The 22630-nt window shown below is 40.8% G+C and overlaps 1 protein-coding gene across 1 annotated transcript in view; it reads left to right on the top strand.

Annotated features, from left to right (window-relative positions):
- Nucleotides 1-6596: 6596 nt before the first annotated feature.
- Nucleotides 6597-22630, top strand: part of zswim5 (zinc finger, SWIM-type containing 5) — a 38054-nt gene continuing 22020 nt past the window's right edge. The window contains exon 1 of the mRNA XM_055202093.2: nucleotides 6597-7231. Coding sequence (XP_055058068.1) covers nucleotides 6733-7231 — 499 coding nt within the window. The 5' untranslated portion in view covers nucleotides 6597-6732. The remainder of the gene's footprint in view (nucleotides 7232-22630) is intronic.

The raw sequence follows: 22630 nt of genomic DNA, 5'->3' as shown, positions 1-22630 counted from the left end.
GGGATAGTTCAAAGATATTTATACAGGTTTGTAACAAAATGAGAGTGAGTAAACAATGACAGAATCTTCATGTTTTGGTGAACTATCCCTTTAATCGAATTACTTTGCTTGTCACCATACCTGGAGAAGATGGTTCAGCTGGTCTTTAAGCTTAATACTTACATTTACGCTTTGGGCACATGCTTTTATCAACAGTGTCTCAAAGTGCATTCAAGATATACAGTACATGTTTTATCGGCATGTGTGCTTTTTGGGATCTCAGGCTAGTTTAAGTTTTGAAAAGATCACTCTAGCCTGACTATACCCAGACCTACTGCTGCCACAGCAACAGCATTCATTTCTATCAAACTCAGTTTCACTCATGCAGTACTTTAGGGTCGAAGACTCTCAGCAGGGTGAGATCTTACTGAATGAACAACATGTACATCAGTTGGAGGTATTAAAGCTGGTTCATCAATGAAATATTTAACAATGGCTGCACAATAACTTCATCAAGAAACAGAATTTGCATGACATCAAATTGAAAATGAGTGTCTTTCTTAATATAGTTTATTTTAAACCACATACCATACAGACAAAATGGAAATGAACCATTTTAAGCTATCTGTGTAAATGGCATTTAGACAACCGACTGTTCTGTTGCCTAGTGCTTGTTCAAAGCACAAAAACAATATGAAGACAAAACACTGCATTCATTTTTAATACAAGAGCAGATTTTTCCTGTTTAGTTTTAGGGATTAGGAGACTTGTGACCGCTACTACAGTTAATTAAACACACAGATTTGCGAGGTGTGGGGGACGGCCAGCCAAGATTTTAGACAGGAACTAAAAACAAAAACCTTCGGTACAGTCCAGTAAGCAGGAAAAATACAATAGAAAGGCCAATCAAAAGAAAAAATACATAGCATTATCGTTATGCAGTGCATGTCACTGTTGTTGTAAATTCACCTTCATGCTTACATATCTTTATTGTATTTAGCTGACTGGTATCCATAGAGACAAGCTTCATAGATCAAGGTGGCATTGCAAGGTTATATCTAATCTTTGGTAACCTGATCTCATTGTCATTCATCTAAAGCTTTGCCCTTTTGGTGGTATTTATTCTATTGTGGATTTTCACTTATTTGAACATGCAAATGAGTATAAATGGTATAACACAGACCCGGGGTATCTGCTTTGCTCAAATACACACATCATGGTTATCAGGATGATGATCACCCCACCTCCGTATAGCCTTTCTTGGACTGCATGGAGGCAAGTAAGGCCTAGAAGCCTGCTGTGCGTAAAATCACCCCCTAACACCATTAGAAACATCCAAGCAATCACACTACATGGGCGTGAGACAGACAACAGTGCTTTCTCTCCATGCCATTTTAAAGTCATTCTTACCATTTTGTGGAGAGGCTCATTTAGGAGACTGGCCATTTCCATTGCCTATTTCCTGTCTCACTGAAACTTGAGTTTTACAGAGAGAGAGAAAAAATATATTCTTTATACATGAACATGATTGTGATTGTAGAGAATATATAAATGGGCAAAGGGAGGTAATTGTTACATAGGGAGGTTATTACAAAGATCTCAGTAACTATACTTCCGATTCGAGTCAAAACTCTCCAGCAGTGATTTTGTATGTTGCTTTCCGATGCTAAATTTTGTCCTCTAATCTAATCTTACAATATTAAAATGGGAAGAAAGAGGTGGGAAATGACACGATTTTAACAGAAAGATTAAAACTTTGCAGGACAAAGATTATTTCATACATGTGAGCTTGTTGCAGGTTTTAAAGCAATTTAAATGTTCGAAATACCGAATGAGAATTTATTAAATGAAAAATTAAAAAATGTTGGTCTTTTTGAATTACAAGTCAGACTATATGTGGTGACATCACTGTCTGGGAGAAACCTAACAAATCTCAAAATCCATTGTGACACATAAAAACAAGTTTCTATAATAAATATCCGCTTATGTTATGCAGGTAAACGCACAAAATGTTTTTTTAAATACTGGATATAGTACATTACCTTTTACATTTTTGCTGTTTAAAGGAAAACACCACTTCAAAGGGGTCAAAGTGCCGCAAACTCTTCAGCCATACAACATAGTTCTCATTTTTTATCTGCTTAAAAAATCGGCACGTTTTATTTTGTGCCACCATACTTACTCGAGTAACTACTCATGTAACAGTCTTTAAACAGGGAAAACATGGAAGTGTTTGGTGGCTTCTAAATTCATCCCTGTTTGGATCCTAAGGAATGAATGGGGCTAGGCTAAATGCTAACACATTCTCGACGCGCTGTACAAAGATTAAGTGCACGCATTGAAAACATATAGGTATGTAATAATTTGTCTAAGTTGAGGTAAGAACATAGAAAATTTTTGAAAAACAGTTGTGTTTACCGTTAATGAATTGTTTTAATTTAGTTTAGCTCAAAGGCTTATTAAGTGTAACAACAACATGCCCTTACATTGCACTATATGTTGCCATAGGACAATAAACTGTGTCTTTTTCCCAGGCCACAACAGTGAAAATCTACAATGGCTTTATTGTAGCCAACGCTGTAGTCAAGGAATGTGCCTATACAGAAATAATCCTACCCTGAGGAATATTAACTAGAGAAACACTTTGCCAACTAGTTTCAATCTCCAATAATGGCACCATTTGGACTCATTTACGTTTAGCTAAACATTAACTTATTCTTCAGGACAGGTGAACGGGTCAGCACACATAAGCTTTCTGTAGTATCTAACAATGTTTTTTCCTGCAGCTGCATGCTTTGGCTCAAAGGACGTATCGGTGCCGCCCACAGTAAACACTCCTAGTATTTGTCCTGGATTCTCTCATGAGAGCAGCTCCATCCTGCACCCCTAAATAGCTCCAGGCCTCAACAAAGAGCAAGAACTGGTGGAGAAAGGTGAATGAGAGATGGAAAATAAAGCGAGGACACAGAACCAGGAAGACAAGGGCGAGTGTGGATGTGTGAAGTGGAGCTAAAAGATTCTGTCACCGCTAGTGTGAACACAGCAGAATTGGACGCCGACAGGGGGGTCGTGCGGACTGTGTCATAAATTTTGTTCCTGTGAGGCTGGAGGTGTGGTCAGGAGGACATATCAGTGTGTGAATGAACAGACAAAAGAGACTAAAGGAGGTGACACGGGCACACTTGTGGGAGGAAGCTCAGAATGCTAAAGTAACACATGCGCTGCAATAGAACTTGCACCCGGGCCCAATACGCAAACAGCTAATTGACGCCAAAGTCTCAATCATCACACTGTCAGCACAACAAATGCTCAGTCTGACCTGACCCTGACATGCATCTTATCTTCCCAATCAAACAGACCAAATAAGACAGAAAAAGCCCTCACCACAGGCAACAAAGAGGGTAGGCTTTATACGTTTTGCATGCCAAAGTACACGCTGTCTTTTCTATTGTGTGGGAAGAAGTCTTTGTGAGGAGATCAGCATGCCTTCAAGACATAAGTTGAGCCACACTCTGTTAGACAAAAGGCTTAGGTGATACTCTTTTATTCTCACATGGACAAGTTGGGTTCTCTTCTTCTGCCGAAGTCTAACTCAATTTAATGACTCCTGCGAAGGCCGATGACAAGAAGTGCCTGGGGGAGGGGGCCGCCGTGCAGATAAAAATCAGGCCCTACAGGTGGAGCTAGGTTCTCTATCAACACCGCCATTGTTCCCTTCTCCAACTGTCGTGCAGCAAAAAGCCCCGATTTTGCTGACATCATCACTACATAAGGAGAGAGAAAGAGGACAGTCTTCAAAACTATCCGATTTGCAAAAAGATTTTGACATCTCAGTCCATCCCACCACCACTCTTACTTCCCTTCTCATTCTTAAGCCCAGGAGATTTGGTTATGCTAAAAATGACTGACACATGATGTCGGTGTTGCAGTCCCAACCATTAAGCCTAAAGGCTTCTTTACATTCTTAGACACTGTGTCAGGCTGAGCAACACCCCGTTTGAGTTTGCCAAGTCCAAACACAGCCTGGAGGAAGAGGTGCCATGACTGCCTTACTGTTAAACATGAAAATGATGGCATGCTGTAAAGACACAGAGAATTTTGCAATCACGTAGAAGTGGGCCTGTAAACACTATTTGCGTATGAATGATACTTTGACAGCACAAAATCTTTTCTTACCGTAGTATTACTGAACACTGACAGATGTGTTGAAGCTACTGAATTGTGCATTTATCTGAAATAGATGGACAGGAGGCTGCCGATGGCTTGAAAGGATGCGAGCCCCTGTATTGTATTGTTGTTATTCCCATAGAGACCTCCTTTGATAGGGTTTTTCCACTCTCTTGTACCCCATCAATCTTTTTCCAATTACCTGTCTTGTCTCCCCCAAATCTGTCACAATTGTTGCCTTGGAAACTGGTAGCATCCACCACCATTATATTTGGGTCCATTGTTCAATTTGTGTTGATTGGGCAACGCTCCCTGTGATGAACGATCCTGAAATACATAGATGAGAGATCAGGTTATGGCAATGCAGTAAGTACTATATCATGACCATTTTTGATACAATCTCTGATAGCAGAAACAATTGTCCTCCATTCACCTCCATGTGCATGTACCTCTATAATAACTGCTGCAGTTGGCACGCAAGGTGCTGTGCATCTCTTGTCTCTGCCCTCAAGGACATTTTCGTACACCGAGGGCCTGTGGTACTTTGAAAAGCACCAGAAGTGACAAGACTCCCGGCTGCGGTGCATATACATATACACATACACGTAGACACTAACACACTCATACAGAGGACTCGCAGAATGTCATTAGATGCCTGGTATCCTGTGTGGTGAGCTGTCAGCTTGTCATATTTTAGTCGGTGCACTCGACTGGACAGCAGCGAGCATGCTGGGATATGACAGCCTTTAAAATGGAGTCCTGTCATTACTTCTCCCCGCACCTGCTGTTCTGGTTCCCTTAAGAGGCGTCAAACAAATAAACATATAAACAAACAAACTCAGACATACCAAGTGTTTAGAGCCCAGTGTTTTTCGTGTCACTGAAGAGAGACGGTTCATTTTAAATGAATAGACAAAGGGTCAGATTTCCACTTGCATTAAAATATTATATTGAACTGAATTTTCACATTCTCTGAGTGCACTGTTATCACAATACCTTAAATAAGAACCAAACTGTCTATTCTAAGACACAAGCACCTATTACCAGGTTGCCAATGGTCACAGTGCACAGGAAGAACAGGTATCTACAACTCTAGGGGATCTGCAAAGGTCCCACAACAAATTTTACAAACATTGAAAGTAAAATAGCATCTGTGAGAGTTACAGCATGTCAGACAACAGCAGAGCAGGCCACAGAAGTTTCTCACTGTCTTCACAAGACAGGAGGTGAAGTTTCATCAGTGTCCGAAATGATTACGTATGCCCACAAAGAGTAAGAATGAGAGGGGAACTGAGAAAGTGACGTGCAAAAAAAAGCTAGAAGTGTATGAAGTGAGAGAAAATGTTAATAGAAAAATATTGAAGTGTTAAAGACGGTTTCATTAAAGGCATGTGTCGCCGTTACGCGCCTGAACCAAAGTGAACTCTCAGTCTGTCTTTATTAAACGGTCTGGCTAGTGGCTAAACTGATCTCTGAAACAAATACCAAAGTGGCGAAAATAAAATGTTTTGGTTTGCTTAAGACAAAGGAAGGAAAGAGGAGGTTTGGCAGCCAGGCAAGAATTCATTGTATATATTAATTTTACACAGTAACATTAGCCCAGTGTAGTAACAAGTTAGTTGATGCATAATATTTGAACAAATGTAGTTTACTTGTCATTTATTTTCCTTGGTATCAAAAATAAACTACTGTAAAAGGACTACCGGAAAAAGGTCTACCGGAAGTTGCGTTTAGTCCCCAAAAGCTGTTTGTTTATGTTGTTACTGCTAAAACTGTATGTCTACCACTTTACAAGATCATTATGTCATAACTATAATTACAATCACTATAATTCCTATTTGTGATTAACAGCATGAAAAAAAAAGAATTTGTCAAATCTATACTGAAAAGGTTTGTGCTTAGTCGTTTTTTTGAAGGTTGTGGTAGTCTTAGATTAAAAAAAAACACTTATATTTAATACAATAATTTAGTTTCAGACACTTTCAAAACTTTCATAGTTAGATAAACTTTGACAACACCAATCAAATGGCATTATATATTTGGCCAGCAGGGTGGGCAGTAGACATCTGAGATTGTCAGAAGAAACATGATAAACTTTGTGTCACACCAAAAGAGCAGCTGGACTTATTTAAACGTTTAAAAGATGTGCAAAATATTTATTGAATATATCTTTGTATGGAATACGTTTCTGGAATGTTGGTTGTACAGTGTGGCGAGATACCAACATATGGGGCAATTTGCAGTTTTATTTCTCCGTAATATTATTAGTGTGTATATAGGCTACATTACTGTGTTAACACAGACGTTCGTATTAAAAAAAAAAAAGAATAATAAAATAGTTTGTCATACATTCTTGTGCGGCAGTCACTCAGACCAGCATTGTGTGGTTGTCATTTCTCACACACACATGCGCATCGCATCGCATGGCCTCGCTTGAGCGCTGTCGGTGCGGCACTTCCTCGCTATTGGCTCGAGAGCGTTTGTTATTGGTAGTGACGTATGAGAATCCGTTCTCACCCACGACCCTCCCGTCGCGCGGTGCGCTTCTAGAGCCACGGTCCTAGCTTCAGTGTTTATTTGGTTGTCATGGCGGAGGGACGTGGAGAACTATTGCCCCAGCCGCCGCTTCACCTCTCCTTACCCCCGGCTAGCAAGCGTCCGTGTTTGCGTCCCGCTCCTCGAGGACCCGGTCCGGGGCCTGGACCGGGATTTCCGAACTCTCGCTTTCGCTGCCCGGAATCTCTACTGGACTGCGCTGCTAAGGCCGTAGCGGAGAAATGGGCCTTTGAGAGGGTGGAGGAGCGCTTCGAACGGATTCCCGAGCCCGTTCAACGTCGTATCGTTTATTGGTCTTTCCCGAGGAACGAAAGGGAAATATGTATGTATTCGTCGTTTCAGTGCCGAGTGGCAGGCGAAGAGGGTCCCGTAGTTGGCTCGAGCTCGTCCGTTGGACCCAGTTCGGTCCCCGGAGGGGTTACGAACACCACCGGCAGCGCTGGGACTGGGGGTACCGGAGATGGACTGCCTTTCCGCCGGGGAATCCGGCTTTTGGAAACCGGTTGTGTGGACAATGTCTTACAAGTCGGTAAGTGTCGCTTTAACGGTCCTTTAAAGCAAGTTGTTACTGTTTGTGTCGCTGAAAGTTACATCAATAATATTTTCACCATCTTGAAGTGATTTGTTACTTTTGGAAACCAATTAAGTTTCCTAACATAAAATCAAGTGGCCATGTTTATCCAACAGTATCATTTTATTGTCGATAAAATAAGCATTTGTCACTTTCAACGATTTGGTGAGGGAACGTTTAACTGCCTGCCGTATTGCGAAAGAAACGGAGCGCACGTTTTAAAAATTAAAGGGCTTCCCGTTGGGCATGTTGCAATGGCTACAGTGTTAAATTGGCTTTTTCAAATGACTATAATGTTCGTATAAGTGTTGGAAAACAACGATATATCTTGGAAGTTACAGAGAAATAAATTAAACCGCAATAATATTTTTTTTACCATTTGAACGATCACAATGAGGTCTGTCGAAACGGAACAGGTCGCGAGGAAGAAAAGACAAACGTAGTGGTCATAATGAATCACTATCGTACCACACTGTGTTGGTGTTTTTGTCGATTATATTCTCGCAAAAGTTGTGTTTTTGTGGAAATAGTAGTTTCTCACTGGGGAAATATGTTTGCTTGACGGTTGCTGGGTCTCTTGATATAATTAAGTCCAGGATAATCCGCTTGGATCCAAATCCCATATCTTTTGTTTATTTGCTGGTTGGTCAAGACAAAGGACGCGTATTTGCCGAAATAAAACGAATGGTAAACCTTGTGTTTAAACATTTTCTTGGCGTTTCTTGTTTTATTTCAAAGATTCTTTCATTGTATAAGCGTTAAAATGAGTAAAATATGTAGTATTAAAACCGTGGGTTGCCCTCGTACAGGCTACAGCACAATAGCTCAATACCCCCCTCACACTATCGGGCTAGTTCTCTGTAATCGACGTCGAATTGCATAAATATTGTATATAGAGATGTTTTTCTAAAACGTAAAAATCTGTCTAGACTTTTCCAAATCTAATTTAAAACAGAAATAATCAAATAAATATAAAATTAACTCAAATGCTTCGGTGTTTAGTAGCACGACGGCTGTTTCAATGGCTACCCAAATGTCTATACATATTCCTTCCCCCACTCACTTTACTTTAGTAAACATGCTAGCAAGATACTGTCTGGAAAGAAAGGGAAAAGTTATATATTAAAAAAAATAGATTTAGGACTGTGCAAGGTTCCTAAACACGGTATGATAAACGAAGTGCTCATAAAAGTCATAACATTTCACCATTGGTAAACCATCACTTGCAATGCCTAGTCTGACATTTATGTTTGCACATTGAGGGTTTAGTTAAGATCAACACACCCATACACACTATTAAATATTTAACTTATAGCACATACTGACAGGATAAAAAAGGAAATTCGTCATTTGAAGGAGCAGTCGCAGTTGTCCAATAATGTAAGCATTCTTTTCTTGAAATAGCAGTTACAGGAAGCCCCGAATCTCCAATAATTGTAGGTGTTATGAGAGTAGTGAAAGTATACATATATCTAATTCAATAAAGAAGCCATGATTCACTTATTCTCACAATGATCCAGTGTGTCCCTTTAAAAGCCCAGTGTTAGTGGAAATGTGATAACCTAGCCGTAATGAAATAACATGGGCACGTATTTAGCAACCTTGAAAAGCTCCCTTCATGGGGAATGTAGCTCCTTTTTACATTGATCAAAACCGTTTAAAGTAATTTTGTGTTTTTAAGGTTACCATACACATTTGCCTATCATATGTAAATAAAAAAGTTTATAGACATGTGATAAAATGGCTTTTAAAGACACTGTGTTTGCTTGTTGCAACTGATAAAGTAACACATGATGTAAAGTAGTTCTAGTTTGTTTTTGTATTGTTGCAATTATGGGTAATCCCACAAATGCAAATTTTAAATGAGTAAACTATGACTTTTGTCTGTACTTTATAGTGGGTTAACTAGTGCACACTAGTACACTCTTGTATAGGAATCATACGATCTAAAAGGTCTCACAGAGTTGACAGGTATCTAAGGTTAAGTGACATAACCTTAAAAGCATGTTTAATAGCATTTTGTTTGTTACCTTTGTGTTCTGATGGTGTTGATAGATACAGAAACGATAAACTTTCTGGTATGGATATGGAGAAAACATAAGATCTGTTAGATTTCTGCGCGTGGGTGTGTTTTATTTTCGCTTCAATAATACTACAAGATCCACCCGTGCCTGCTTGAATAAACTCTCTGTATATATATTTATACTCAAAGGCTTACTTACAGTAAGGCTTGCTAGAAAGTTTCAACTCTTTCTAGAAGTCATACCTGTATTGCAATCTAACTTGGGAATGCAGAAGATGCTACATTTTTAGTTAGCCTCAAAAGTTGAGTGATCATATTTTATACCCCAAATATTAAGGACTGGACAGTGGACGCAGTGCTACAGGAAGCTGTTTTGATTAGAATAATTAATTTTTGTTTGTGTTTGTATAGTTCAGCTACCCCACCCCAGCCCACAGCCTCCGTCTTATAAAGTCCTTAGAGAGGAGGTTCTAGCTTTGAGTCAGGCTTGTGGATTATTGGGTCATGCTTTGTTACCCAGCTGTAGAAAACTCCCCCCATTCACACAGGGATGGGGGTTGTCGTTGTGTGTGTTTGTGGGGTGGAAGGGTGGTTAAAAGTATAGCTCTTCGCAACAGAGCACAAAGCTGTGATAAGAATCCTTTATGAAACCTCCTGCTTTGGCTAGGAGGCAAAAGTTCTGTGAGATTGTGGATGGAAGAGCTGGTGAGAGATGTTATGTAGTCCCCTTAGTGCCATTTTAAAACCTAGGCAGGCATTATGTGGAGTTATGTTATGTTTTTGCCAAGTGACTCAAAAGGTTTCAGGTGGTTTAGAAACTCTTTCTGCAATTGGAAACAATACTATAACATTTTTTAATTTTCTTTTTTAGAACATTTTAGAAATAATTTTAGAAAGGTTTATAGACTTGTATATCTAATGTGTAACGGTAAAATTAAATGAACATATCTTCCATGGCCGCATAACATATTTCACGGCAGGCACCATGTCTGGCAATGTGCTTCAGTCATGCATTTGAAAAAGTTTTTGTGCGAGATAGTTTAAAGCCAGTTTGAAAGCGATTGCAAGGTAGCAGCCATTAAGCATTGGCCCCATGGCTGCTCTGTGATGTCAGTAGGCCTGTTTTTAGCTCTTTGTCTCCTTTGAGTGTTGCCATCATTTTGGTCTTTGTAATCGGGACACATCTCATTCAGCACCATACAAGTTCAACAAGGGACCACTAATTCTGCTCTATCTTTCATCAGCCGTACAGACAATATTTAATCAAGGTAATTAATTCCATGCCTGCAAGTCTCAAAGAAAATCACTTAAACAAATCTCCTTTTCACACTTATTAGCACTCTTAGTTTTGAAGGACACGGTCATTAAACACTTTTTTCCCCCTTTGTCTTTATCAAAGGAGGGAAATTAATTTGGAAATAGGGAAGAGGGTGGTTAGCCGGCTTGTCGGCTAATCAGCAGCGACTGGAGCAAGGTGAAAAACAACTCGCCGCATTCCAGGACAAAAGACTTGTCGGAGACTTTGATCAGGTTCTCGTTCCCGAACGCTAAGCTCAGGCTTGCAAAATTCTTCTTGCGTTCCAGCATACAGTAGTTTTCAGCTATTTTGTAAATGCATGCACTTGGAAAAAATTATATATTGCTACGTAATATGGGTTTCGACTCCTTTCCCCCTCAGTGGATGTGGCTGAGAATGCCCGTACCCTCATATTTAGTTTATCAGTGTGTGATGTACCCATTAGCACCTTAGATAGATGCTGTTGCGTCTGCTGCACAGCTGGGATAGGGGCATTTGGTTTGTTTCTGTATCTCTGCTTTTGCTCCTGCCCGCTTGCAAAATGGAGCTCCAGTTTGGAGCCAGGGGCAAGGTTCCCATCCATGCCCTTCTCTGTTCTGCGTGCAGCTGGGCTGCACACTCATGCAAGCTCCTCTCTCTGCTGTGGCTTATCTGTATTTTATTGAAACTCACCGAGATGCGTACACACACACACAGGCACTTATTATGCATTATTGCCCCTTACAATCCTAGTTTAAAAGCGGTGGTTGTTAAAGGTCCCCTATGATAGGCGCTTTACCTCTTTGATCTCTGCCCACAGGCTCTTGATTATTTTGTCGATATTCTGTCATGAAGTTGCCAAATAAATTGAACTTTTATGATTTTATGCACTGGGAGGAGCGACATATATAGCTGGCAAGCCATTAAAGCTTGGATTTACACAAGATACACATGTTTCAAAGCTCATGGATCTGCTGTAAACCTTTTTTCGTTATCGTATGGAAGGACTTGCCCTTTTCCCTATATTTCCTCCCTCTTGCCTAAGGATTAGGGCTGGGCAAAAAAATCGATTTATCGATAATCGTTTCTTAAAACGGGGTCGATTAAAAATCGATTCTTAAAGAGCAGAATCGATTTTTTTCCATATTTATTTCCGCAAACATTGAATGGAGGTATGGAAGCATTTTAGATTTCGCAAGCAAGACGTGTTGTTGCTTTTAATTTCTTTTTATTAATTACCCACTTGTAAACTACTGTTCACTGTTTTTTTTATTAATATAGTATTTGTATTAAAATTATATTCATTGAGTTGAATCGAGAATCGAGTATAAAAACCTACCCGAGAACTAGAATCGAAAATTTAATCGAGAATCGATTTGATAGCTTGTGATTGATATCGAATCGATCTGGAACATCTGAATCGATACCCAGCCCTACTAAGAATGCATAACGATTAATCACGATTAATCTATAGCAGAATAAAAGTTTTTGTTTACATCATATATGTGTGTGAACTGTGTATAATAACTTTGTTTAGATAATTCACACACATGCATGTATACATTTTTACATGTGATGCATTTGTATATTTATGTATAATTTATATATATATTATATATATATATATATATATATTTTTATTAATATTATACATGCATGTGTGCATATTTATATATACATAATTATTATACACAGTTCACACATATGATGTAAACAAAAACTTTTATTCTGCTCTAGATTAATAGCGATTAATCGTTATGCATCCCTACGTCCTGCCCGGTTCTCTGTTTGGGTGTCATTGTCAGAGATCGAGGGTTGCTCTTCTTTATAAAGCAGGGGCCTCCAGACATGCCTAATGGGGCCTCATTTGGCTGTAATTGCCTAACAAATGTAAGAGAATTCCAGAGGAACCAAAAAGTGAGAATGGAGAAGGGAAATCAGCCGAGCGAGAACAGAAGGAGGGGAAAATTTGGTTTGGATGTAAGGCTGAACGGAGGAAATGGAATCATATACTATGACAAGGTATGTTTAGGCAGGCAGAAAACTGTGGGCCGTCCCAACCTTCAATTTGTAAAGACGTGGAGGAAAATCCTTACATCTGGGCCTGTAACACTAAACTCGGAGTGCAGGAAACCCAAGCAGCACTCAGGCAGCTACCCTCCCCCATATAAGGCCTTTCATCCAGCTGAGATTTTGTGTGCAGGGAGTTTTTGTGGCCAGTTCACATGGAAACTTAATTTTCTCAGTCTGGACGAGAGAGGAAGGATAATGTGTATTGGAGATGGGGTCAAATATCCTGCCAGAGGGTGAAAGAAAGAGGCCCCAGTCAGTGGCAGTTAGCAATGTGCAAACCTCTATGCAAATGTCACATGGGAGGCTATGGACTTTTTAAAGCCATGGCTTCATATGTGTTTTTCTAGCCATACAAACCCACCTATTGCAGTTCCTGTTTTCAGCTTGACTTGTTGCCAACCACCAATCACATGGCTTTGCTGTAGGCCCTACTATTAGCACAATGTGCTTTAAAGGTCTCTGCTTAATTGTATCGATTCTGCAGCCATTTTTTCTCAATTATTTAATTCTGCATATTGAACAGCTTCATCTTGTGCTATTGATTTCTACCTGACTCTATTTCAGCTACCTTTATTTTGCTCAGTGTGCAGAAGTGGTAGGTTTGATAAAAATGTACTTTTTGTAAGTATTGATAAAAGCAGCATGATATTGATCGAAAACATTATCGCTTAAGCTAAAAGTACACCACTGCTACACTTTCAAAAGAAGCCCTGTTTATTGCAAGCCACTTGCGGCCTTTTCACTGCTTTTAAAATTAGATTTGCACCCAGATGGCAGAAGTCTACCTGACCATGAATATTTATGCAGCTGTGAACAGTTGTCTGGCTCATTTAGGAGAGGGGATGAGTGGTTGAAAGGTCAGATTTGATCTGATTAAATGACCATTAATTGATACCAGGGACTTACCAGGCACATATTCAGAGTGAGATTCTTTAAAAGAAGTGCAAAGAATGAGTCAACGTGAAGCTGTCTTTGCATAGATTTTAACAGTTTAGTCCAGCCTACGGCCATTATTTTTTACTTTGAATTATTTGTCTAGAGTGGGCCTTAGAAGGTCTGGCAGGGCTCTTTGAAGGGCTGATGGGTCTTTGAGCACAAAGCTCGAAATATGTGAATTCTCTACTTCAAACGGCTTCACACCACTAACTGAGGCACCTTTTGTTCTAGTTTTCTTCCTGCACTTTCTTAAAGGAGTGAACACTTGCCATTTTCACTTCTTTCATTGGGTGAAACTGCCCAGTTATACTAATGTGTGGCTGTCAGTCTTGGCTGCCCTGAATAAACATTAATTGGCCCCAAAGCCTAAATACCCATCAGCAAGGTAAGAACATCAGCGGGGTGGATTCAAAGAGCTCTGAGAGTGCAGTGTTGTTGTTTGTTTTCACATTTTGGTTACCGACTTGATTGCAAACCATGTTCAGACTCTTTAATGTTGTCTTTGTTTACATTTGCGCATTTGGTGAATGTTCTTTTCCAAAGCGAATTACAGTATTGTCAGTTTTTTTTCATATACTCAGTATGTGCATTGCCTGAAAATTGAACCCGTGACCTTGCTTTTTGCTGATGCCATGCTCTAGCAGTTAAAATACAGGAAATCTTCTTCTTGTTGAGCTTGTTTATTGAGCTTCTTATACTGCTGAACGTTTTCTCTGTAGACTTTTATGACTCTGGATTTTTAACCTCTGTTTGACTTACAAACTACTATGACTTTGCATGTGACTCTTTCAGCATTTCCTGCAGCCTGTTACTCCATATATTTACCAAAGTGGTGCAGTTGTCAAATATATGAGAAACAATTCATGGAAGGAGTTGCAGATGGCCATCCTGCCTTATGGTAGATTAGCGTTAAAATTTCTAGCCCCATTCTCTCTGTCAATCATTACTTGAATATGAAAGGCATAAAAATGATTTGACTACTGAATAATGAAAGAACCATTCATTAGTCCGGGATATTTGTACGCCCACCTTGTGTTCCACAGACAGAACTGCCTTTTTAATATTATAAAGAGATTCTTAATGAAATATTGATAGCTCCTTGTTTCAAAGCAGGGTTTGCAGGAACGTGTCACAAGTTGATCTTTAAGACTGTGCCCTAGTGGGTGTGCAAAATATAAATATCAATGGCTTTCGGTTTCTCCCTCTCCCTGCCTACTAGCTTCTTTTTCAATATAGCCTAATAACAGGCCTCTATTCCCCTGCAGTGGCTGTGCTGATATGGCCCATTAGGCACCAGTTTCTTGCAGGCAGCTGAGTGAACAGATGACTGCAGGAAAATGGTTGGAGGATAGAGGGGGAAATGACAGAAATAAAAGGCAAATATGAAAGGCAGAGTAAATAACCAACCTGTCATCTTCTGCTCCCCCACACCACTACCACAAAGCTGCCATCCTCTGGAGGGCAAGAAAGACAAGTGTGAGAGGAAAAAGAGAAGGTCCTCATTAGTCTTCCAGCCCTCCCTGACTTTTGGTCTAACAGCGTACACGTCAGCGCAGCTCGGAAATGCATGCATGCAGAGAGGGGCTACCCCGGCTCCTCCCATCCATACTCCAACCATGATTAATGTGGCCGACAGCCATGAGCCTATATGTCTGGTCCACTCCCCCCACACTATGCACTGTGCTCCATCCTTCAACATCCTCCCTGGTCCGTACCCTGCTCGCATCCCTCTCCCACAGCGACTTGCAGATGCTTTCTGGAAATGTAATTCACTATGTCCTCCACAATCAGTGCTGTGGGACCCAGAACTTTGACTTTTGCACTGTTCAGCAGAAATAACTATAGTTCAGATAATTGGTTTTAGTCTTTTTGACCCCCAACAGTACTGTGTGAAAACTACAATGCTGGCAGAATATTTAGTTGATTCACTCAGATGGATATTGATCAGCGATATTTAAATGTCTAAAGACGGTCTTTGTTTGAATCATTACCCACAATGCACATAGTGTGTGGGCAACTTGCAGTTTCCAGGTCATATTCAAACACCTGACTTTGGCAAGGCCCAACACAGAAGTCATGTGCTGGAAAAAAACAATGTGATGAATAGGTTTGGCTCTTGTATAGGCTGAGGGGGGAGAATATGTGCTCTTGAATGAGGGATTGTGGTACTTGTCATGGTGTAACAGGATCAGTGCGCCCTGCACCCTAGAGCGCAGAGGGCAGCCATTGTTAGGCCGCTGGAGAAAGACAGTGGGGGCCACCAACCCAGGTTGAGCTCGTCTCGTGGGGGTGATGTCCTCTGAGCCCCACACCAGAGACAAATGCAGAGGACATTTCACTTGTCTTTCCATTCTTGGAGGTCACTGGGGATGACAAATAAACCATAGCTCTTTGCAGACAAATAGTAGGGGGTAAAGCAAGCAAGCAATCAAGTAAAATTTTGTACTTTTTTATGTTTTTCATGCACCTTTGTCGCTGCAGTGGCATATTGGATACTCATTTGGATAAGCATCTTTGTCAGAGCCTAAGTTTTTTGAGAGCATTCCAAGGTTCTGGCGTCTTTTTTGATTTTAAATTCAAATTTTTTGGCTGGTTTAATTTCTGCTCAGAGGGCAAAACACTAAGCAGTTTTTTTGCAGTGGCAGCAGAATAAGGCAGGCGGCGTCTGAAAGTGTAAATCAGTGTTGAAATCGCGCTGCCTTATCTACTGGATAAAAACCAGCCTGCAACAATAGCATTAAAGCACAACTTATGAAAGCCGCAATTAAACACTATCTGATCCCATTGCGTTTTCCTCTTTAAGTAAAAATAAACGTCCTCCACTTTGGTTGAAAGACGCAGAACCAGCAGTATAACTGGGAAGTAATTCTGACAGATATGGACCAAGACTTTTTGCAAAGTGTCAAAAGAAATACATGTGTGAGTATGTCCTGCGTCACTTATATAATAAACACTCTTCTGTAACATAGCTCTTAATGTTAATACATGTTAGCTGTATTAGCAGCGACCCTGTTTGAGAATCTAGTCTCACCTTTCGCTGTGTTGTTAACTTCATATATTGACATTGAGCTGGTGGTGCAACATTACCTTCTTTATAAGACTATTACCATTCTGAAGATATTACAGAGTAATGGATTTATCTTGCTGTATTTTGAGCTAGCCAATCTAAGGTTGTATTGAAGCACCCGGTGCACAATTTGTTTTCATCAGCAGTAAATGGTGGATCATTGTGGCCGTGACGGGAAAGCACAAAGACCGGCTAATGAAAGGCAATGGCTGTGGCCCTGGTCTCATCACCACTCACTGCGCACATGGAGGAAAACAGGTGTCCTCTTGGGGATGGGCTTTCATTTAAAGAGGGATTTTAAAGGAATATTCATGACAGCTATCCTTCATCTGGTGGGTGAAGGGGAGGAGAAGAAGAAGAAGAGAGAGAAGCAGGTTGGGGGGGAGAGAGAAAATGTCAGTGGGGTAAATCAGCCAGTGATTGAAGAGGCCTGTCTGGGATAATTCAGTTTGATTGGAGTCTCGTCTCTCATTACCATTCCGGTTTCAACATGGAGACGCCCCTCAGACCCTACTCCACCATGCTCATCTCTTTCTGAAGATCACAATGCAGAAATGAACAGGAGGTAGAGAGGCCTGGAGTATGTGTTTCTGTATTGCTATTCTGTTGTGCACAAAACTTCATTTGAACTTCGAAATGACTCGGACTTAGCTTTCCTCCAATTGTAAGCTTGCATAAGAGTTGTCATGAAAAGCATTATTTTTTTAGTGGCTATTACACCGTTTATTTACACAGTTGACTCATAGTTTCTTTAAGGTGCAAAAAGACTCTTGCACAAGTGCAGCTATTCAAATGCATAGTGTGAGAACCTATGTTTTTGCCTTGACAATGCACCATTACAGTGAGTCATAGGATTACAAGGGTTGGCGTTTACTGCTTTAGCATTGTACTGGTGCCTGGTTTCAATATGCTGCTTGCACAGGAAGCAAAGTTTATAATGCTTGTTCATGTACCGGTAACTATTTCCTCTGTGGCCTCCTTGTGGCTTGACACCACATCATCTTCACCTGTGTTACAGTTTCATAAGATCTGGCATGTTTTTCACTCCATGTACGTAATATATGGTTGTTGCTTAAGGAAACAGTTAGAAGTGTTAAGATTATGTTCCGATACACTCTACCAGTGACGGACGGTGTAATGAGACATTTTAGATGTAGAAGTAAATTAACCCTTCTTTGCACCTGGCATGTCTGTAATCACTATTTGCAATGTCTATCCTGTCATGAATACTAGCTCGCATTGTCCTTTCAGATGGCAAAGCCGTCTTTGGTAAACCGAGGAGGTTAGTGCTACACTTGATTACAAAAGCCCAATGCTGGGAACTCCCCAAGGCTAAACAGCCATTGGACCATATCAGCAGGCCCTTCAATTGTCCAATCTTCCCCTTTACCCCTTAGGACTTTGTTCTTAGTAAAATATTTGATGCTTGGGTGCAGAATGCTACCTGTATTGCTATCAGAAAAGTTTTGTTTTAGCTCGTAACGTTTGCTGAATGTTAAGAGATACCTTTGTTGTTACGTCACCTTATTCATGCCAGACCACGTTAAATTGAAACCAGCCTAAGCAATGCAGTGAGAGTGATGTCTCATTCTGTTCTCTCATTCCTGCTTTAATGTAATTTCTACCTTGTATCCCATCATTCACCACGGCTGGAATTTTGGGTTTCCCCCTCTCCCCCGGGTGCCGCAGTCTGTCGGAGATCAGCCCGATTCAAATAGTGTGTGCATGTGTCATAAACACACCCTGGCTTTGAAGTCAATAGATCATCACAATGAACGGCTGCCTCTCAATTCTCCCAGTTGTAAACCTAGAAGCCTCTTTGTGCAACACTGTCTTTTGGATAAACTACAAAGCTTATGGTTTGCTTCAGTTATGGTATAATGTATTTCAATGTGATGTCCAGATGAAAGTGGTTTAGATGCATTATTAGCCTACTTGTGCTGTGACCCTCTCTGATGTAGGGCATCTGTAGACCAATGATAACATAAGAAACGGCTGTCTAGTTCTTCTTTTGATTACCCTTAAAATGCATTGTATGCATTCCTGTCACACTTTTCTAGTGTGTAAGCATCTTTGGAAATAATGAGAACATAAGAAATGGTCCATATGTGTGCTAACCTTTTTGACTGCCGCACTCAGATCTTTAAAGTTTTATCTTGTCTCACTGAAAAATGTTGCTTGAATTTTGCTCAGTCTGTGCTGATTAGATAAAAAGCCCTCCGTTCTCATCCTTCCATAATGCTTTTTCCAAGCCTCCTTCCTTGCATTATTAAAGAGCCCTCCCCCAATTAAGATGGATGAGACTACTCTTGAGGGTATTTGTTCAGGTAAGATCTCTGATTAGCATATCTGATGGATCTGTCTTCATGCGCTGATTAAAACCTTCCCCTTTCCCCAGGGCAACTTTAAAGGAAGAGTTGCTCAAATGAGGACCCCCACTTATGCTACCAAGACAGACCACATTGAACCACGTGACAATGACAGTTTCATTGCTTGCATCGCCTTTATGTCCCACCCCATACTGGCCCATTCTTATTTTAAGCTTTTTTAGAGCACCAAACTGGCTTTTCATGTATAGTATATTTAACAGGATTAGCACTAACAGAATTTGAAAAAATGCTACTAAAAGAAGTGAAGTTAAACTAAAAAGAAACAGGAAGTGTATCTCTTTAATGGAGTCAGCTATTTACAGACGTTATAAATACTCTGTAGATCCCTCATTTAAACATTAAAACCTAGTGCAGTCATCTCAAGGACACCAAAACAGCATCCAAATGAAGATTCATGCCCATGACCCTAAGGTCCTGAGTCCAGTGTCATGGTCATAACTCATGCACTGTCCACATAATCTGAGATAGATAGATGGGGCTTTGTTGAACATGTCAGATCGAACGGAGTGGAGCTTCTGTTAAAGTTGTTTGCATTATTAAAATGATTTTTTTGTTTTAGTGTCTTGGCCATGTAGCTGTAAATTTTCATATTTTATAGGCCACTTGCACCTGGGTTTGAGCAGTCGACTATCATTGCATTTCCTGCTTGCTGACCTAGCCTACCTTAGCACTGCAGCAGTCTGGAAGTATTTGGGCGCTGTCCTGTTTTGTCAGGTCATGTGGCCGTCCAGCCCAGTCCTGCATATACAGCACTGTTCGGTCAGAGGGGAAAGGAGGAACCTCATACTAACTCTCCAGCATCTGCTTTTGGCCATGTCTGCTGTGGCCAGCTTGGCAGGATCATCTATAACACTATTTCTGTCTTATTCTGCAGTTACACTGAGAAGTGCTTGGATGGGCTTATTTTGTACACCTGGATTAGCACTAAGGAGAGGGTAGTTTTATTACTGCTTGCTGTACTGGTTTGGTGAGGTGTTTTTGTTGTTGATGCTGGTGTCATATTCTTGAGTATTCAAGTGTTAGATAGTCAAATATCTGCTCAGTAGTCAAATACTTCCACTTCTGGTTTGTGTATGGTTTCAGTGTAAAGAAAAAAGTCTATATGTTACATGGCTCTTATAAGATAAACATGCTTATGTTACTGACTTTGCTATACCTTTTCATTACTTTTATCTTTTTTTTACTTTATTCAGTGCTATCCTTCAGTCTATCTTTTAGAAAAAAATTTAATCTGACCTTTGATCGCTCTCTGATAATAGAATTGCCTTTACCTATAGCCCAGACTTCAGGCTCGGTCCCTACATCTTCTCTCTTAGCTCTCTGCACTTCATCTCACACTTTTCCCCCCTCTCCCTCCTCTATTGTAATGCTGGAGTTTGGCAAAGTGCCTGGATTTCTCCATTGATGTCTTCCTACCTCCCTCCTCCCCGCTGTCTTTCCAACTCTGTGCAGTCCACACACTCTTTTTGTGGCTGTGGTAGAGGAGGCCGCATGCCCATGGAATTTAAGTAATGCATTCCACTGGATACCCCTCCTTTGCCACACACACACACACATACACACACACACACACACACACACACACACTAAAACCATCCTGTTGCCTCCCATTGCTGTGCCAGTTGTGTGTGGGTCATTATGTTTGGCGCGTGCTCTGGATGGGGTGTCCTGCCACCCCTCACCCCATGCATGATTCCACTGGGCTTTGGCAAATGCCTCCTGCTGACTCAGGGCCCTCATTTCTATGTGCTGCACTGCTGGATTGATGAGAAACACCCTGAACAGTATGAAAGAAGTCGATAAAAATGGCATCTCCTCCCCCTGCTTCACTTTCATGTTATTGTATTGTTGATTTTCTATTCCTCTTTGGTCCGCTTCGATTGCACATCCGCAAAGCAGTTATTTTGAGAAAAGGCGGACATTTAATCTAGTGGGATGTCTTTTTGAGTTTCCATTTCATAAAGCTTTTACCCGGCCTCTACCGGAGATCCGTCTGAACAGATCCTCCGGTTGGGCAAGACCTCCTCAGCTTACCTTGTTAAGTCTTTTTCCACCTTACACATGCTAGAATACCTCAGGAATTACTTCTATATGAATAGGTTAAAATGATTAAATCTTACACCAGCATACAAAACTCATGGCTGTTTTCAGCACTTTTCTGCTATTGCAAGTTAATAGTGGAGTGCGAGTAATGTAACAGGAAACCCCATAGACCAGCCCTGAAAGCATTTTTGAGTGGGGTGTACAAAATTCCATCCTCCCTCATGGCGGTCAAGGGAAGGGGCCTGTATGCTTTGGTTAGGAGTGAATGTTTTGTGTTTGTTGTTGCTAGTGTGCCCACGGTTCGTCTAAAGGCCTGCCAGGCCCTGCTGAGTCCTCTAATCTCAGGCAGAGAACAAAAAACACCCTTCACTTTCCACCGGCGTTCTGCTGAAGCAGGCCAGAGAAAGGTGCCAGATGTCTCTATCCTGTTTATCCTTCAATGTTCACATTTGAATGAGAGTTTTTTTGCCCTTTAAACCACACTTGTGGTTCTGCTCTCTAGTTGATGGATGTGTTGGACTTCCAGAGGCTCTACCTGGTGAGGTGGGTTTTTCCCAGCTTGCTCGTGGCGGTATGAGCCAGGCGCAGCGGTGCCAAGTTTCGAAGGATCCAGCTGGCACGGCGAGAGCTCTTTGTTTTACGATGTTCTGTATTCAGGCCCAGTCGCACAGTGTTTTGTCACTGGCCTGAGTCACTATGTGGTGGTGACAACCTTGGCGAAAGAGCGAGGTGAAATACACTGTATTGTGTTAGCGTAATTGTTGTCTGTACATGTAGATACTGACACTTAGTTGGTTAAGTTGGTTTGCTTCCTTTGTACTAAGCAATTATGAAAAACATTCATGCTGTCTGACATTTCCCGTTCTACTTGAAACAGCAGGACACGTCTGCAAAGTTTGGCTAACTTCTTGAGAGTGCACAAGTACTTCATTGGCCAGCTTTCTCACTTCACTGAGACCTTTCTCTGGTTGCCCTCTCCAACAGGGACAGAGGGCGATTTATGAATATTCATGCAGCTGTCCTGGGTTACTTAAAGCAGTGCTTAAATCTACATAATTTCTGTTTAAGTGCCTTTCAAATGGCCTTTTTTCTTTTTTGACACTCTCAAGAAAAGGAGCCATACTTTGTAATCAAGCTGCCATTGTAGGACAGTTCCTAACAGTCCAAAAGCTACTCAAATGCTCTGGCTAAATGCAGCCAAAGGCTGTTTTTAAATCACTTGTGTCTGTGTCCAGACCCTTAAAGCAGTTCCAGCTTCATAAAGCCTGAATGAGGCGCAATTGAGCATTGTGCAGCTCTAGAGAAAATAGAAGGTTATTGAGTTTAGTGGTGTGCTTGCTTGTGCATTAGTGTAACAAACTGAATCTAAATCATTTGTAGAGCTTTAAGTTAATCAATTTCGCTACATAAGGCATAAGCAATTATATTAGCTGTCATTGTTGAACATAGCCGTTTTATATTCCTGCATTAATACTACACCAGACAAGAGTGTGTTCCATGAATCTTATTCTTCTTTTAGTGCTTCAGCTCCTTGTGTCCCTCTTGGCTT

This window comes from Misgurnus anguillicaudatus, chromosome 2, assembly GCF_027580225.2.
Source record: "Misgurnus anguillicaudatus chromosome 2, ASM2758022v2, whole genome shotgun sequence".
NCBI lineage: Eukaryota > Metazoa > Chordata > Actinopteri > Cypriniformes > Cobitidae > Misgurnus > Misgurnus anguillicaudatus.
The sequence above is the reverse complement of the archived record's forward strand: the minus strand, read 5'-3'. Positions and strand labels throughout refer to the sequence as shown.